At 40.5% G+C, this 20,373-nt stretch overlaps 1 protein-coding gene across 1 annotated transcript in view; it reads right to left on the reverse strand.

Moving 5' to 3' along the window:
* BMPER (BMP binding endothelial regulator) overlaps positions 1 to 20,373 on the reverse strand; it is a 473,492-nt gene that overhangs the window by 194,364 nt on the left and 258,755 nt on the right. The window contains exons 7-8 of the mRNA XM_081971272.1: positions 12,467 to 12,566; positions 1,998 to 2,107 (exon numbers count right to left, since the gene is read on the reverse strand). Of these exons, the coding sequence (XP_081827398.1) occupies positions 1,998 to 2,107; positions 12,467 to 12,566 (210 nt within the window). The remainder of the gene's footprint in view (positions 1 to 1,997; positions 2,108 to 12,466; positions 12,567 to 20,373) is intronic.

Raw genomic sequence — 20,373 nt, forward strand, 5'->3', positions numbered from 1 at the left:
AGTCATGCTGGGCTTCATTTTCAGCATTAGCTTTTGTGTGTTCTTGAGGCCTTTTAGTGGCTTTCTGGTGTTGGTTTTAGGATTTTAGAGGCCCAAGGGCATTCTCAACCAGATTTTTCAGCCTGGAAGCTAGAGATTATCACTAATATTTGCAGCAGTTTTCTACAATGAGTCCCAGTGACAATCACTAGAAGAGTGCTATGTGTGAATTAGCAGGTATCTGAAATGCCACCTCTGGAATGGACTTCAGTGGCTCTCTTTCAACCAGGATGAATCTCTAGTGTGGATCTTGTTAGGTAAGCTCCCCGTTAGGAGAGCAAGTGTGCAGAGTTGAGAGTGATGTGAAAGAACACGCACAAACCAGCATACAGGGATACCGAATAGTAAAAATAATAGTATTGTACTTATGTGGAAAATAGAGGTATTCAGAGTTCAATTTACACACGGTTTAGTCAGTCAGTTATCACTGTTCTCAGTTAAGGAGTGATCCATCGAACACAGTCCAGTATCATATAATCAGTTCAGCACACAAAGTCGCTAACAGTAGCAAAACTCACAGTAACTCACGATACGTCTCAAGCAGTATCCACTGATCAGCGTCTAACAAACAGAGAGCTAACAGGCTCCATCGTATGGCTGCTTGAGATAACAGCAATCAATCCCATTACAGTAGTACTTAAAGAAACAGTACTACTCTCATGGTTTATATATTGCTGACCCAACAGTTATCTTACATTCCTAACAGATCTTGCTATTCATATGAAAAATCCAGAAGCATCCTTCTCATGGCAGACTTACACATGAGGCTAAAGGTTAGTCAGGCAAAGTCAAAAGCAAAAAGCCTGAGTGGGATCCATCATGGTAACAATGCAATCTTAACTTGGCCTGTTAAAATGCAGGTTTTAATCTGCTCCATATATAAGCTTCGGTCTTCCAGTTGAGAGTTTTGATTTTCTTTGTGGTAATGGTTTTTCTAGTAGCTGAAATAAAAACTACCTTATCAAAAGCTATGTTTTTGAATCTCTGCCCATGAGCCTTTTAGTACCAGTATCAGCCTGGAAGGAACGAGGCAATGGATAATACATTGTAAGCTGATCTGTATTTTTTAGGTAGATCTCAAAACCAGATAAAACCACTGCCTTATATTTGTCACTAATGATTTATATACTGTAGGTTAACTGAGTAACAAAATGGGTAATTAACTTTATTTTTAAATTATTGTAAAGCACTATATAAATACTTGTGTATATTAAATATAAAAATTAAACCCTAAGAAAAGGTAAGGGCAAACCACTTTTGAAATGGTGCTAATAAAACTTTAGGGACTAATCTAGGCAGTAACCAGGAGTCAACAATAACTCAAGGGTATTCACAAACTATTTCTTCTGATTGCTCAAGACTCTAAATCCACCAAATGGCCCTTTGCTAACTTGACATGCTAATAGTTATTTGATTGGTTCTTTGGTTTGAACATTTTCTTCCAGAACATTTATGACAGCTGCCCAGAGTCACAGTTCAGAGTGAGATAGGTGGCATATAAATGTGATAAATAAATAAATTACTGGCACATAATCAGAGTGAGTTGGCAGAAGAAAGATGGAATAATTTGGCTATAACAGCAGTTTCTGTTGATAACCAAGCAAAGAGCAATCCCATCTCTGCAAATGAAGAGAGTTGTCCACATTCTGACTGTGCATGCTTCTTCCACAGCTGCCTTGAGTGATTGTTTGCCTGCAGCCGAAGACAACAGCATGTACAGGCAAGGTATAGATATTTTGGTCCCAATATGCAAAATATTTTAAAACAGGAATCAAATATTCATACAGAAATAATGCATGTTTCCAAGATTTCAGTTCTTGAACTTACCTAATCCACTGTGACTTATGAGATATAACTCTCATATTAGAAATGGCAGCAAGTTCCTTAGTCTCAAAGTATATCAAATTTATCATATAAAAATTCCATTACTATGGAAAAAAGAATTATTAATGTCTTACCCTGCATGTACACTTAGTACAGTTGTCATACATAAAGGAGGCTCCATTGTCATAAACTTCACTATGAAAGAGACAGCTTCCAAACAGGAGATCAAATACTTTCCTCTGCCCTGCATATAAATAAGAGAAAGAGAGTGCAGTTAAAAAGAAAGTGCATTGTAGCAAAATCTGAAACCTTTGAGGATAGCAATGGCTAAATTTTTTCTTTGCCTTCAGATGGTTGTCCACAAATTTACATCCCAGAAACAGTAGTCTTAATTGAATGAAAAGTAAAATTGTATGTTGTTATTTTTTTAATTAGTTATTCAAGAAGTTGCACTCCCTTCAAAAATGGACAACACCAGTTCCGGTGGCACTGTCGGCGTTGGAAGACGCTCCCTAGGGAACTCCAGCCCCGTATTGAGTAATAAACTGCTAGAACAGCGTAAATCAGCTGTCTAGCAGTTTGAAAACTCCCCTCTCGGGAAAAGAGGGGGGTGAGCAGACGGGCAAGGGCACAGCTCCCCGGGACCCCCAGGAGTGAATCTAGGGTACAAAGGGTCAGAGCTCCCCAGAAGCCCAACATAGCTCCTCATCAAGGATGCTTCTGCTTTTGCAGAAATGAAACGTCGCGACCACCCTTGCTGCCAATGTTTAGATTTATATTTGAAAGATACGCAGGCAGAGCAAAGCAGGAGCGAAGATAATTGTAAGTACAAACCTTAATTCCGGAGTAATATACTTCCCTCTGTGAAGACAAAAGGACGTAAAGATGGCGATTGAATAATAAAGGGTGTGTCAAAAGTGAAACTTAAAAGGGGTAGCATTTGTTAACTGCCTGTTAACGATGTTAAAAGACTCAAGAGTTTAAGATCAAAGAAAACAGTATTGGCTAACAAATGTGGGGAAATAGGTGGACTTTTTGGACTTAATAAACTTTGTTTGAATATTTTGAAATGCAAAACAATTCAAAGCAAACAAAACCAAGTGCTTCAAAGAGCGCTGGCAATTCCCCAGCCCAGACACGTAGATTACAATCTTTATTACCCCCGGTAGAAACAAAAACTCTGACACTTGAAGATCTCCAAAAGGCATTAAAAGATCAAGCCATTTCTTGCAGGAAAGGATTTCAAATGCTTTTAGAGACGTCTCTGAAGAAATGTCTGGAATTAAGGATTTAATCCAAACCCGTAATCAACAGATTAGGGAGAACATTGTTGATGCATTTAAGGGTTTACTTGGTTATGTAATATCTCTGGATGAGAAGGTGGAAGAAATTAATCAGTCTAACATCAAGTTGGAGAATAAAGTTGAGGAGGCACAAAGTAAAATGGATAAATCAGAGGCAGAAGTTACAATGATACAATATAGAACAATGGAATTTGCTTTAAGAATAAGGGGTTTGAAAGAACAGAACCAGGAAGATTTGAGAGATATTTTTGCCGAAGCTTTCGCTCAATTAACTGGTGAACCAAAGGTGGAGTGTGCCTGGCAGATCGATAAAATTTGCCATGTTAATTCATGGATTGCCAGACAGAGACAACTACCAAGAGATATTGTAATTTATTTTGTCACCAGGAAAACCAGGAATGAAATACTGCAAGCAACTTATAAAAATAAGTTACAAGTGGCAGGACAAGATGTGGTAGTATTGAAGGAAATCCCCCCAAAAAATGTTGAGATCTAGAAAGGATTATGCATTCTTAGTGGATGAATTTAAAAGTCGCCAGATTCAATTTAGATGGGAGGCCCCAGTTGGATTGGTGGTGAATTATCAAGGACAAAGATATCATCTTAACATAGTTTGGAAAGCAAGAGATTTTTATAGCAATGTATTAAAGGCTGGATGCCCCCCATCCCCAGGACCTAAAGGAAGAAAACAAGTAGGCAAGACCAGACAAGAAGATATTCAGGTACAAGGGGGAGCTGCTCAAACTCTGGATTTACCTGACATTATTTACCTGACATTAATTCTTGCCACTAAACGTAAAGAGCAAGAATTAAAAATGCAGCAAACCCAGACAATAATACAAGAAATTACAAACACGAATTCAGAAGCTGGGGGGGGGGGGGGCAGACTGAAGGTGAAATCTCAACAAGATTTCCAGGCAGCTCTTAGAAAGCTTCAGGGAGCTGAAGATGACAATTAAATTTCTAACCTGGAACATTAATGGTTTAAATTCACCACAAAAAAGGGAAAAATATTTCACTACTTGAAACAATTTAAAAATGATATAATTTGTTTGGAAGAAACTCATATTAGAATACAGGATCAGAAATACTTGATGAATGAAAGATTGGGATCATACTTTGTGGCATCTGCTCCAGAGAAGAAAAATGGTATAGTTATATACTTAAGAAAAGACTCAAAGGCTGAATTAATCGAAGGAAGATATATTGCAATTGAATTATTAATAGAAGAAAAGAAAATACTCTTAACAGGAGTATAGGTTCCCAACCAACAACAAGAAATTTTTTATAAATTGGTTCATACTAAATTAACACAATGGGATTATAGATCGTGCATACTATTGGGTGATTGGAACGGAGTAATGGACACTATCAAAGATAAGAAGAGACTATTGCAAAATACTCAAACACGAACAAGACTACCTAAATCTTTTTTTGAGTTGATGGATGATATGAAACTGAGAGACATTTGGAGAGAACGGAATGTTAAAGAACGGGACTTCACATTCGTTTCCGATAGGCATCAATCCTTTTCCAGAATTGATTTTATACTAATCACAAATGATTTATTTTCTAGGGTGAAAAAGACAAAGATATGCTCGAGAACTCTAACAGAGTTCATAATCCGGTTTGGCTGGAATTGGAATATAGAGAGGGATCTAGGAGATCTTGGAGGTTAAATGAGAATTTATTTAGATATGAGAGAAACGTTATAGAATGTAAAAAATCATTGAAATAATATTTTACTTTTAACATGCATAAGGGGACATCAATGGAAATGGTTTGGGATGCAAGCAAAGCTTACATGAGAGGTGTCTTAATAAATCTGAATAACTTATATAGACGTAGACAGGGGGAAAAACGAAGGGAATTAGAAGAAGAAATAAAAAAGAAGGAGCAGGCATTAATATCTAATCCAGACGACAAGAAGATAAGAGAAGCAATTACTTAACTGTGAGGACAGTTCAATATGTTGCTGTCAGACCAAGTAGCCACAAATCTGATATACGCTAAACATAACACTTTTTGTAATGCAAATAAACCAGGTAGATGGCTAGCATATATGTTAAGGAAAAAACAAAAATCTCATACTACAGAGAAAGTAGAATACAAAGGTAAAGAAATTTATCAACAGGATATGATTAAAAAGGCCTTCTCAGAATATTATACTAGATTGTATGCTGGTGATAAAATACAAGGTTTAGATATAGATAGATATCTGGAGAAAGAGAAAATACCTATAGTTACAGATGAACAAAGGGAAAGGCTGAATCAACTTGTAACCACGGAGGAAATTCTCCAGGTAATTAAGCAATTAAAAATTGGAAAGGCCCCAGGTACAGATGGATTGACAGCGGTTTATTATAAAAAATTACAATTAGAAATGCTAGATCCTCTTAAGGAATTATTTAATAAAATTCAAATGGAAGGAAGGGTACCGCCATCTTGGAGAACAGCCTTTATTTCCCTGATCCCAAAAGAAGATCATGACCATACTCAGCCAAAAAACTATAGGCCAATTTCATTACTTAATACCAATTATAAAATCTTTGCTAAAATATTAGCAAATAGGTTGATGTCAATTGTACAACAAACGATTCATAATGATCAATCCGGTTTTATACAGGGGAGACAAATGAAAAGTAAGGTTAGACAAATTGTTAATATATTGGAATATTTGGGGAAGAACAAGTCCCCGCAGCGCTTTTATTTTTAGACACGGAGAAAGCATTTGATTGAGTGAATTGGCAATTTTTAATAAAAATAATACAAAAGATGCATTTTGGAGAGTACTTCACACAATCTATCAAGGCAATATACCAGAAACAGACAGCACTAATTATAGTTAATGGTAATTTAACAGAACCTTTCAAAATTGAAAAAGGAACAAGACAGGGGTGTCCCTGTCTCCATTATTGTTTATCTTAACCTTGGAGTTATTGTTGAATAGAATACATGGGTCAGATGACCTACAGGGAATTAAGATCAGGCATTATCAATATAGAGTACGAGCATTTGTGGATGACTTGGTGGTAACTTTAACCCAACCGGGGAAATCAGCTATAGGTCTAATGAACATACTTAATCAATATGGTCAAGTATATGGGCTCAAAATAAATCTAGGAAAAACAAAGATGATAGTTAAAAATATGACCCCAAATCAAAAAGAAGAACTAGAAAGAGTAACAGGATGCGAGATAGTAGAAAAGGTTAAATATTTAGGAGTTTACATTACAACCTCAAATGGGAAAGGTGTTGTGTCTGTTTTAGGGATTTTAAAAAATTATATTTATTCAGCTTTGTACAGTTCTTTTAATTGCATTTTAACCTCCTCCAAACTGTACATATTTAATTTTTTATTGTATTTTTGTGATATTCTCTATGGACTGTACACCGCCCCGAGTCCCTTCTGGGAGAGGGGGCGGTCTAGAAGCACAAATAAATTGAAATTGAAATTGAAAATTGAAATTATATTATAATTATGAATCATTATGGCATAAAATACAGTTAGAGATGAATAAATGGAAAAAATTGCAATTGTCATTGTTGGGAAGGATAGCAGCAGTAAAAATGAATGTTTTGCCTAAGTTTCTCTTTCTCTTTCAAATGATACCAATACTTTAAAAAGATGCAAATTTGGAAGAACGGCAGAAAGGTATTAATAACTTTGTCTGGGCAGGGAAGAAACCAAGAGTAAAACTTAAAATAATGCAAGACATACGGGAAAGAGGAGGTTTGAAAATGCCCAATTTAAAATTATACTATGAAGCAGTAGTTTTAACAACAATTAGTGATTGGATTAATTTAACAGAGGATAGAATTCTGAATATTGAGGGATATGATTTGGTATATGGTTGCCACGCCTATTTAATATATGATAAGAAGGTGGATAAGATTTTTAAAAGCCATATATTAAGGAATGCTCTATTGCGTGTCTGGAAAAAAATACCAATATAGGTTAAATGATAACATATCTACATGGGTAGTACCCAGACACGCGATAGAGAATATAAGTATAGAACAAAACAGGATGTAATTACATACAGAGAACTTCTTAATATAGAGAGAGGTGTACTACAGTTAAAGCCTCTGAATGTACTAAGAGAGGAAGGGCTAACTCAAACCTGGTTCCAGTATGGACAGTTACAAGCTAGATGGAAAAAAGACCAGACAATTGGTATCACGCAAAATGAGTATAGTCTGGTAAAACAAATTAGGGACCAGAGTCAAATGCACATAAAAAGGTTGTATAATATACTGATAGAAATAGATTCTGAAACAGAGTTAGTTAAAGACTGTATGATAAAATGGGCACAAAATTTCGAAGAGCCAATAATGATGGAAACATGGGAACAAATGTAAAATTTACGCAAGCCCAGAATTTGAGAGAGAATTTTTATAAGATGATGTATAGATGGCATTTAGATCCCAAAAAAGTATCTTGTATGTATCCGAATTTACAACCTAAATGTTGGAGATGTGATTGTGCTGATGCTACGTATTCCCATATATGGTGGACTTACAAAAAAAGTCAAAGCATTTTGGATAAAAATATGGTGGGTTATTCAAAATATACTTAAAAAAAGGATAAAGTTCACTCCCCAGTTGTTTTTGTTAGGTATAATTACAGACTGTACAGTTATAGAGACTAATTTCATTTTGAACTTAACGACGGCAGCAAGATTGTCGGTGGTGCAGTACTGGAAGAGGGAAGAATTGCCTACTATTCAAGAATGGATGCTAAAAGTAATAAATCTAGCAGAAATGGCCAAAATTACAGCATACTTGAAGGACCACTCAGATGAGAAATACAAGTTCGAATGGAAAAGATGGACTGACTATATTCAAATAAATATCAGACTAAAAAATTTCAATTAACTTATGAGTGAAGGAATAAGGTATGTTACAACTTACCTAAAGGCAGCATAACAAAAGGGGAATTAAGGCACAAGAGGAGGTAGGATGTCGAATTCAGTTAGCTTATGTTAGCATATGATTGTTAAATGTTTATACCCTGTATTTTGCTCTGGGAGTTTGGGGGGAGGGAGGGTGGAGGGAGGGAAAGTGAGGGGGCAATATTTGTAAAATTTATTAAAACTTTTAATAAAAAAAATGGACAACACCAAATTGGGAAAGACTGCTTTAAATTTTTATCCCCATATTAATTTAATTTTGTCACTATTTCTGACAATTGTTGACATTTCAGTATTGAAATAGCAGACATTGTATTGTTATAAGACATGGCACAGACAGCAAAAAGGGAAAAAATGAATAGATTTTCTTCTACAGAAACACCACTGCAATAGGGCAAGTGTGATAAATCAGGTAGCCACTAAAAGCAGTTGAGAACCTCCTCTCCAAAAATGATTTTCAGATTTCATTCTCTTCCCACCATCTTACAAAGTCATGGTAAACATCTGCTGCATGGTACATCTGTTGTTCCATCATAATGGGAAATAAAATGGACTATTATCTGAATAAGCTTCTCAGGAAGCATAGGCTACTGTCATATTCTGAAATAGTCTGCGAGAGAGAGATACGTATCTACAAACTTTGTTTTACAGCTTGTTTTGGCAAAGCAGGTTTTTAGTATTTTTCCTAATTCTCAAATGCACAGAAAAATGCAGTTATGTAACTAAGAATATTTTTCAGCTTCATTTACCCACTGAATACCCCATATGGTTTATTCAAAAAGTGTAGAAAGCAGGATAAAGTCAATTAGCAAAGAGGCCAGATCTTTGTGTTTGTTAACTTTTTTAAAAGCTAGAAATTCCTTAACCATCTTTCACCTTTAATGAAAAGAATATACTATCTTCCAGTCCCTCTGCTGATTTAAAAAAAACAGAAGAATAAATATTAGCCAAACATTGCCTGTTGCTAGTGTTTGCTCCACAATGAATTTCCTCTCAGGGTAAAAGCTCTAAATCTGCTCCCAGAGAAATTCAAGGCATAATTCTACATTTGTAGTCCAAGGAAGTATACATTTTGGGCCAGCCACTCTCTCTAAGCCCAACCCATCTCCAAGGGTTGTTGTTCTGGGGACAATCAGAGGAAGGAGTATTAGATATGTTTGCTGCCTTAAGTTCCTTATAAAAATAATAAAGACAGAATATAAATAAATAAAGCATAAATAAATAAAAAATATCTCCTGCAACAAGACATATATGAATAGGGTAGCTTTCTTCCTGGTAAAGTGTCTTAATCCCATCTTTAAAAAAGGGCTAAACTGGCAGACATCATTATATCTGTAATATTGAATTTGAACATTAATTGGACATTCTGTGGAGAAACGCATCCATGTTTTTGTTATGGACCCAATTATCTAAGCCAATTCTAATAAAATCAATTTCTAAAGAAAGACCATGCATTTAGTTCTCTGGTTTCTCACAAGGAGGAAAAAAAAGGAGGTGAAAACAGAAGTGGAAAAATTTGATGGGGAAATGATACTGAAGATTCTTGGAAAGCTAACTTGTAAATGCATGAAAGACTGGGGAAGAAGTTTTCAGAATCGATGGCTTCTATGAATGCAGACCGACTTGGAACAATTAGGAAGACAAACAGATCATATCTTTAAGAATTAATAACATATTTGAAGTGTGTTAACAGATGTCTCAGAGCTCCTCAGGGATAAAAAAGCAAAGGCTTGCATATTCCCAATACAAAGGGGATGAAGACAAATTCATTTGTGCCAGATTAGGAAAGTGACACAAAATAATTCCTTGCATGCTGATTCCATGAGCAAATAAGAATATTCTCAATAAGTGATATTAAAACAGTGACTACCCCTAGCTAGAGTATGACATATATTGAACAATGTGTCTTTCATAGTGTGTCAAATTTCGTATGTTGGTGAGCAAACTGCAGTGATTCTATCCTGCAGTGATTACCGTATTTTTGGAATATAAGACGCACCTTTTTCCCCCCTAAAAGAGGGTGAAAATTTAGGTGTGTCTTATATACCGAATGTAGCCCCGTCCACCCACCAGCCCCCACCCTTTGACATGGGGTTTACGGAGCCGGCAACAGGCTATGGTAATCCCTGCAGCCTGAAATGCTGATGATCGGGAGGCCAAATTGAAAGTGTAACTTGCTATTTGCTCCACTAGGTAAATTGCTGGGAGGCAGACGCAAAAAAAATTCTTGTGTTAATCAGGCTGTTTGCTGCAAGGAGGTAAGTCAATAACTATAAATGCCTATAGAATGTTCAAAGTATTAGACTTATTTTTAAAGACTGCTTTATTATTGTTCTAGACAACTTAACAAAATGAAGAAGCTTTTAAAATAAGTGCTTGATCTGAAGAGGCCCAGTGCATTTGTATCTTCTTTTAAATAGCAGAGAATAATGTATACTTCCAGAAAGCCACATCAATTTTAACAGCATCTGTACAAATATAATCTGAAATGTAACACCACAAACAGTGTATATCTTCTGTACTGTTTGCTGTTTGTTGCAAGGAGGAAAATTGCTGGGAGGGAGAAGCAGATCCCCCCCCCCTGTTTTCCTCCCCAAAAGCTAGGTGCGTCTTATACTTCGGAGTGTCTTATACTCTGAAAAATACGGTAAGTTGAAAATAATACTGTAATATACAACCTTAAAATGATTCAGGACATCCTGCAAAATAACATATTTGATGTAAACATTGGTGATAGAAACTAGCAATTACCTAGTGATGATACACTCTGGCCCAAAAGATAATTTAGTGGAACTTTTATGGCCTGCCAGTTAAGTCTAGCTAGAGATGAAAAATCTTAATCAACATCAACACTGTCCTCTAAACATTAGTTCCGGATAATCAAAAGTACATGTACTGTAGATAACACAACCTTAGACATGATATACATTGCATGAAAGTTGGTATTATAATGTTAGGAACAAAATTATGTTGCCTAGTTCTATGATTCTCAATCTGTGGTATGTGAACCCCTGGAGGCCACAATGCCTGCAGTGGAGGTCTGTAAAGGCTTGAAGAAATGTTATGATTTAAATCTTAAGTCCTGGGGGTCTCTTGCCATGCTCCAAGGCCACAGAAGGCACTTCAAGTTTGAATCAACCTTCCATCCTTCCAAGGTTGGTAAAATAAGGATTCAGATTGCTGGGGGCAATATGCTGACTCTTTAAATTGCTTTGAGAGGGCTGTGAAGCAGTATATAAGTCTAAGTGCTATTACTATTAAAGGGGTCTATGGTGAAGAAAAGTTTGAGAATCACTGGCCTTTATTTGCTATCCCAGACAACAAAGTATTTGGAAGGTATTACCTAAATTCATAGCACTAAATGTTTTATGCCACAAACTGGTTTGAAACAAATGTAGTCTGATAACATAGCCTGTTATATGGGGTAGAACTCAGTGACGTGCGGTGAGGTTTATGGCTGGTGAGGCTGGTGACGTCATCAGGAAGGCGAGGAATGGGACCACGTGTGCTGGAGGCTGAGGCTGCCTCATCCTCCAGCACATGTGATCTCATTCCCCACCTTCCTGAGCGCGCTCCACCGGCTCGTGCTCCGCAATCCCCAACAGCAGTTGCTTTTCAGTGCTTTTCTGTGCGTCTGTCGTTTAGGACATCCGGCTATCTACCTAAATGCCAGATGCACCGAAAAGCACTGAAAAGCACTTCGCCTCCAAGCAACTTCGTCTTGATCATGTCGCCGACGTCACTGCTGGGCGCAGCTGGACGGAGGTAACCAGAGTGGTGCCGAGGGGTCCGGGCGGACGAAAGAGCGAGCGAGCGAGCGAGCGATGGAGGATCAGGCAGCGTGATCCTCGGTCGCTCATCCGCCAGACTGCCTTGGCGCCACTCTGGCTACCTTCATCTGTCCGCGCATGGTAGCTGCGGCGATGTCATCAAGCCTCTGCCATTTCTGGACGTCTATTGCAGTTGCAAGGAGCGCGCAAAGTACAGCGGACGCAGGAAGGTTATTGGCGCTTCCAATAACCCTCCTGCCTCCTGCCTCCACCGGTTGCCCAGCTGGGATAAATTAGGATCTAGAGTGCTCTATATTTAGTCTAAATGGTTCAGAGCAAATTGAAACATGAAAGTAAAATGTAAAGCAACAAGCACTTTAGAGATTTAGCTAAACACAGCATAGCCTTAATATAAATATAATATAACATAATATTAAAATTATGCAATATATTATTTTCAATAATTGCAGTCCATGTTTCACAGAATCAACCTGTTCACCACTCTGTTTTGACAATACAATGCAATTTATTGAATTAGCAACATATTTCTAAGATGTTATGGATTGTGAGAGATGTTCATTGTAAATTCAATATTCCTATGAAAGTAACTACTCACCTACACATTTTGGGCAACACTGGCCAGAAGGTGTGTGACTAAGATGTTGAGGACATGAAAGAATGGGACACACTTCCTGTATACAATGTGTCCTTCCACCCTAAAAAATACAAACCCCAAAGGATATTTAGAAAATAAATGCAGGCTATGGTACAAATAGACTGATTCAATATTTCATCAAATACACATTAACAGTTAAAAAAAACAATAGAATTCAATTACATGATTTACAAATTTTCAGGATTACATAAAAACTGAATTCAGGTAAAACAAAATAACAAAACCTCAGATGAAATTCAACTGTAAAGCTAATGAAATGTAAGGCTGATGCAATAAAGATGAATCAGCATTGGTATAGCCAGTTGAAGACTGTTAGATATTAACTCTGTCTGCTATAGTTTCCAACAAGATCCTCTGTTCAGGCGGGAACAGAGATTGAATCATATTGGCTAAGAGGTCTGACAGCTCCCTATAAAAGGACTGCTGTCAGATCAAGAAGTTGCTGGATTGTACAGACTTGTTCCACTACAATAAAGAGCTGTTGTTACGTTAAGCCTGTGTCCTTGTTACCCGATCTAAAACTGGCGATGAAGATGGGATTGATAGGCAAATAGGCAAAGAACGAACAACGAGACATCCAGCAAGTAGATCCAGCTCAGAGTTCGGTGCGGCAATAAAGCTACCATTTTGAGCGGCCAATTCGAATCACCTCAACAGAGAATGGCCATGCATGCCCCACCAACTCCTTATGACCCGGTGGCCGAACACTGGGAATCGTATATGTTACAGTTCAAATGCTTCATCGAGGCAAACGACCTCATGGGCATCTCGGAGACCCAAAAAAAGAACCTTTTTCTGGGGTACTGTGGCAGAGAGATTTTTGAAACCGCAAAAGACTTATCAGAGCCAACTCCGCTCCAAGAGGTTCCCTGGGTGGCATTGCAGCAGACCCTGAAGACCCACTATGCCCCCAAGCCATCGAGGCACGTTTGCTGCCACAAATTCAACACAAGAAATCAGAAGGAAGGTGAATCCATCAATCAGTACATGGTGAAGAAGGCGGCAACTTATTGCGAGTTCCATGACCTGGACGACTTAATATTAGACAGCATAATCTGCGGCGTGTGGGACATTAATCTGCAGAGACGTTTGTTTGCCAAATCAAACATGTCTCTGCAGATCGCACTTGAGGAGGCCAGAGCATCCGAATCTGCAGACAAGTCTGCGGAAGCCTTGCAGCAGCAACACATCGTGCCGTAAACCGTGCAGAAGCAAATGCACGTTCATCACGAGGCCGCTGAACAAGAACCCTCTGACAGCGAAGAAGATGACAGCTACCGCATGCGCAGTAGCTGCACAAAACCAGCGCGAAAATTCAACTCGCAAATGCTGCCCTGCGCAAGCTGCGGAGGGGACCATGCCTGATCTACTTGCAAATTCCGAGATGCGACCTGCAGGCATTGCGAATGAAAGGGGCACATTGCCAAAGTTTGCCAGAGCGAATTCCCTGCCACCACTTGGCAGCCTAAAGACACTCCTAACCATCAACAGAGGCCCACCCCAGGGGCCTGGCATAAATCGCAAGGGCACCCAGAGAGAGAAACAAAGGTTACCTATCACACTGCGATAGGACAAGTCTGCACTAGGCGGCCAAAAAAATTGAGGATCACTGTCCTCATAGAGGACGCTCCCTGTGAGCTTGAAATAGACACTGGATCGTCCTTAACAATCATGTCTTGGTCAACACTGAAGCAAGCCATTCCTGGTTTGAAGAAACTGCAACTTCGCACCCCAGAGATCAGCCTGGGAGACTATCAGGGGAACCAAGGCCCCATCGTCGGCCAGGGCACCTTCCATGTAAGGTTCAAGGAATTCCATGCCAGACTTCCTGTGACCGTGGCTAGGGACAGCCTGCAGAGCCTCCTGGGGCTCGACTGGTTCCAAGCCCTGGGGTTGGAGGTGACCGGAATCAACTCCGTGAAGGAAGACGGTGCAGAGGCCATCTTTAAGGAGTTCGAGGACGTCTTCAACCCTGGTCTCAGTAAGTATGTGGGGACGCCAATCTCCTTTAGCTTGGACCCCAACATAGCACCTATCAGGCTGAAGCCCAGGAGAGTGCCTTTCGCTCTCCGTCCGAAAATTGATAGGGAAATTGACAAGCTAGTGAGCCAGGGAATCCTGGAACCAGTCGACCACACTCGCTGGGAGACTCCTATTGTGATCCCGGTCAAGCCTGATGGGTCAGTCTGCATCTGCACAGACTATAAATGCACAATTAACAACGTGCTACAACAAAGCGCATACCCTGTACCCATTGTACAGCATTTACTACATTCGCTAGAAAAATCTTTGCTAAATTGGACATGGCACAGGCATACCAACAGTTGCCTGTAAATGGCACTACAGCGGAGGCTCAAACCATTGTGATGCACATGGGTGCATTCAAATGCCACCGCCTGCAATTTGGAGTTAGTATCGCCCCTGGACTGTTCCAAAACATCATGGAATGAATTTTGCAGGGAATACCAGGAGTCGTCCCTTATTTTGACGACATCTTGGTATCGACTGCAAATGAGGCGCAACTTTTAAAAAGAGTTTGAATGGTTTTGGCTAGAATTAGAGAAAAGGGCCTGTGGCTTAAAAAAGAAAAATGCAAAATTAACGTACCGAGGGTCGGGGTACATGATCGATGAATCCCAGAGCCAGACCCTATCACTGGTGTTAACCTGTGATGCATCGCCCTTTGTCATGGGTGCCATCTTCAGCCACCGCATGCCCAATGGCACAGAAGCCCCTATTGCTTTTTACTCGTGAACCTTGTCTTCACCAGAAAGAAACTACAGCCAGATGGACCGCGAGGCTCTGGCTGCAATAGCGGGTGTCAAAATGTTCCACAAGTACCTTTATGGCAGGACTTCGATCTTGTGACTGACCACAAGCCGTTGTTCGGACTACTGGCTGGGGACCGAACTACCCCAGTTTCGCTATCCCCTTGCATGACCAGGTGGACTGTGTTCCTGGCGGCATATTCCTACAAACTGATCCATCGCCCCGGCTCCATCCTGGGACACACAGATGCCTTGAACTGTTGCCTCCTTCCAGAACTATTGGCTGACACCACTCCCGAGACACCGGTCCTACTTATTGACTGCTTGGACACTGGACGTGTCTTGCCCAATGACGTTGGCCGGTTTTCAGCAAAAGACCTCACCATCAGGCAAATCTTGAACTGGGTGTGGAGGGGGTGGCCCAAGGGGCCTATTGGGGCTGATTGTAAATTGTATATTACAAAACGAGATGAATTGTCTGTAATTAATGGTTGTCTGCTGTGGGGGGACCGAGTGGTTATTCCAAACAAACTGCGAAAGGCAGTATTGGAGGCTTTACATGTGGGGCATCCTGGCATTGTAAGAATGAAGTCCTTGGCGAGGAGTTACGTTTGGTGGCCTAACATGGACAGGGATATAGAAGAATGGGTGGCTACCTGCACACCGTGCCAGGAATCCAGACCCCAGAGGTGCCCGCTAAAGAGTAGGAGCGTCCTCAAGCACCTTGGTCTAGGGTGCACATATACTTTGCTGGTCCACTTCATGGCCAAACTTTCCTTGTAGTTGTGGACACGTACTTGAAGTGGTTAGAGATAGTCCTGATGACCTCCACTATGGCAGAGGCGGTCATCAAGGTGCTACAGAGACTTTTCTCCACGCATGGCCTGCCTGACGTCTTGGTCTCTGACAAGGACCCCAATTCACCATCATTCAATTCGAGACCTACTTAGCAAGTCAGGGAACCAGGCATGCCCTGGTCGCCCCATTCCATCCGGCTTCCAATGGTCAGGCAGAGAGAATGGTGCAATCTGCAAAGGAGGCCCTCGCTAGGATTGGCAAACACGGGTTGATCACTATTCGTTAATGCAACACATCACGCCAAGTGCCACTACCGGGAGAAGCCCCTCCGAGCTTCTCATGGGTCGCCAGCTAAGGTTGCACTTAGATCGGCTACACCCAAACTATTCTGCCGTATCGCCCCCTGACCCACAAGCAAAATTCAAAACTTTAGCATAGGGGACTCGGTATACGCCCACAACTACGCTGGGGGAACTCTGTGGATCCCTGCTACGGTGATAGGCATCACCGGGCCTCGCTCTTATCTGTTAGAGCTAGAGGATGGTAGAAATTGAAGGAGGCATGTTGACCAACTTCGAGGTCGCCTCTCCCACTCCAATCTCAGAACACCAGATGCAACTCCCAAACCAATCAGCCAAGCCCCTACCCAAAAGAAGCAAGCACTCCCTCCCTCTACAGCCAGCTCAAGTCTGAGGGCACCGGGGGACTTATCTGATTTTGTTGCAGGCCCACAGCGAGCTCCAAACGAGCAAATCCTAGAAGCTCCAGCCGTGGCCTGGGAAAAGTTCAAGGAGGTTCCACTGAGCGGAGCTGGAGAGCAAACAGGACCATCCGACCTGCCCAAAGAACTGGTTCCAAATGAACTGCACAGGTCTGGTAGGACTAAACAAAACCCACCTACCTACGTGATTACGTAACCAATAGAAACATCCTAACTAAAAGGGGAGGGGTGTTAGATATTAACTCTGTCTGCTAGTTTCCAACAAGGTCCTCTGTTCAGGAGGGAACAGAAATTGAATCCTATTGGCTAAGAGGTCTGACAGCTCCCTATAAAAGGGCTGCTGTCAGACCAAGAAGTTGTTGGATTGTACAGACTTGTTCCACTACAATAAAGAGCAGTTACGTTAAGCCTGTGTCTGCCTTCTCATTACCCGATCTAACAAAGACTGTGAAGGGGTCCACAAAAGTCTTTAGGAGGTGTTTATATGAGGCAGCCAGGAGAGGGCATATTTCTCTCTTGTTACATTCTCCATGTAGAGATATGAAGACTAAACTTGTCAGGTATTTGCTATCCCATATATTTCTGTATATGTTGTATATAAACCACTGTTAAACATCTAAGTCTCTGTGCGCTGTCTTTTACTCCTGTGTTGTCTCCTAATAGAAGTCATGCTGCAAAGGCTCTGACACAATTACAGGGTAAACTGAGCCTGGTTTGTTCTCAGTCTTTTAAGTGGCCACAAACTACTAGTAAAAGTGGCATTTGATCACAAGGCAAGGAGGCGTCAAGAAATGTTTCTCTTTGTGTTTGAGAATCCAAAAGGGTACAGGAAAGGCGAAAGGGAAAGAGGAAGGACAAAGAAAAAGAAGGAAAGGGAAAGAGAGCAAGGAAGGAAAAAGAAGGGAAGAGGGGAAAGGAGAAGGAAGAAGGAAGGAAAAAGAAGAAAAGGGAGAAGGAAGGAAGGAAGGGAAAGGAAGGAAGAAGGGAAAGGAGTAGGGATAAGAGGAGTGAGGGAGAAGGAGGAGAGAAGGAAAGAGAAGGGGGAAGAAGAAGGAAGAAAAGAAGGAAAGAAAGAAAGAAGGAGGGAGGAAGATTATGAGAGGGAGAGAGGGTCTGAGGGAAGTCCTGCCTTAGCATTTGGCCACCAGCAGCCCTGCTGCCCAGGGGTGGGTTCCTGCCAGCATTTCTACTAGTTCCGTGCCTGAAAAATTTTGCCAAATCAGTGTCAAAGTTGTTCAGGGTTCTCCTTTACTTAGGAAAGCCCATTTTCATTCAGCTGAATAAACACGTAAAAAGCTTATCAAGGTGAAAACCTGGTGTGTGTGTGTGTGTGTGTGTGTGTGTGTTTTCAAGATTCTATTATTGTAACATTAGTAAATAGTAAAATTAGTAACTAGTAAAAATTATTTACCATCTTTACTATTCATTTATCTAGAAATCTCTAAATAACAATGAACATGCCTTCTTAAACTAGCTTCAATATAATTGTTTGGTTAGATTAATATAATGTGCCATTTTTTTTGGGGGGGGGAAATGAGCTTCATTAATTTATTCACTGTGTGCTACATTTTGGTGGTATATAATATGTTAAAAATATTAACAGCTTATAAATGTTAAATTATCCTTTATAAATGTTTACATCTTAAATATTAAAGATAGTATTTAATAATGCGAATAATATTTAATAAGCCCAGAAGGAAATATATTAAAATTGTGGGGAAAGCCTGATCAATTTGGTTATCTGTTAAAAAAAACTCCTGATTTGCATACCATTCCATTTTTGGAATGTTAAAATTCCATGTAATTATAACAGTAGTCCTCTTTTGGAATAACATTTTTAATGTGGTGGCATCCAGCTGCAACAACTTTTTTGTATGATGTCCAACAGCTAGCAATTTAGATCAAAAGGAAGCCACTGAATTACAACCATTCTTCTCCACAAATGGCAAACATATTGAAACATGATGCAGGTTAAAATCATATTGCTATTTGTCATGTATTCTAACTTCCAAGAGGCTCTCCTCCTTATCAGCTGAGCCAGGGAAATAGGTATGTATTTGTGTTAGTGGCTTAGTGGCTAATACATCTGCCTAATATGTAATACAGCCCAGGTTCGAATCCCAGTAAGAGTATGGCTAACTGATGAGAGCTAAATAGCTTGAAATAGATCTATACTAGTCTCCCTTTATTTATTTATTAGCACAAATACAACACAAATATAAAAAGGCAACATTAAAAATATGGTTTTCTGCCTGGATGGTCTCCTGTAGTGAGCTGATAGACAGAAAGGGGGAGTAGTGAGTTCCCTCCCATATTTGGGCATACCAGGGGTTGTAACACAAATACATACCTATTTCCCTGGCTCAGCTGATAAGGAGGAGTGCCTGTGGCTTAGTGGCTAATACATCTGCCTAATATGTAATACAGCCCAGGTTCGAATCCCAGTAAGGGTATGGCAAGCTGATGAGAGCTAAATAGCTTGAAATAGATTGATAATAGTCTCCCTTTATTTATTTATCAGCACAAATACAACACACACACAGAGATATATATATATAGATATATATTTATCAGCACAAACGCTGAGGCAGCAGGTAGGTAGGTACCTTACCTGAAGGGTAGGGGAGCCCCTCAGGCTCCCTTAGATCAGAAGGATATTCAAGTCAGCATATTATTGACCTTTGATTTAGGCTGCTTAGTAACTGTTACAAATTATGCGGAAACAAGAAGTTACGAAACACTTCAAGAGACGGACAAAGGAAACAGATGTAACTTGTGCAAGATATGAATCTGCCAGCTTGTGTATTAATAAACTGTTGCATTAGGAGGGTGCTGATGCCCACAGTTTCACTTCTGCTTATGTACTTTTCCAAAAGGGTACTTTCCACATTTTTATGTATACTGTGCAATATTATCAAATATGATATGTAACCTCCCTTGATACTCCCCCAGTACCTCCTTTTTCTCAGAAGTACATGCCTGTGTGAACCCCCTAAATTCAGGTGGGTATAAAACCCCTGTCCTGGGCCTAGCCAGGACAGTTCAGACTTTGCTGTGTTAACGCTCTGAACTTGGATGCATCAATAAACCTGTTTTCTCTCGAACCTTGTGGTCTCACGTCCCATTCCTGGTGAATTGAGGTCTTAGGCCCCAATCCGCCGCAACATTTCTGGTGACTCCGCTCGGGACCGTGAGGGGTCTTGGGACCCTCTGGTGTGTCCACCCTGGTGTCGGGGCCCGGTTGGTCCAAGGGAATTTCCCTGGCACCAACGGACCTTTGCTCCGAGGGATTTCCAGGGGACCGAGGGCTACGGCACCAGTGGCTGACAACTCCAAGAACCACTAAGAAAGGACCAGAGACCAGGAGCTCCGAAACGCCGGCCGGCCGGGACGAGGGGATCCACTCAGGCAAGTATTGTGGGATCCCCACCCCCCCCACCCCTGAACTAGAGCCGGACTCGTTATAGAGACGGACCAGAACGCCCGGATTCCTTAGCAAACCGGAGGCACGGGGTGATCCCCTGACGCTAACTGAACAGGTACCTCTGGGTGGATTGTCT

Source organism: Natrix helvetica, assembly GCF_964273705.1.
Source record: "Natrix helvetica genome assembly, chromosome: Z".
NCBI lineage: Eukaryota > Metazoa > Chordata > Lepidosauria > Squamata > Natricidae > Natrix > Natrix helvetica.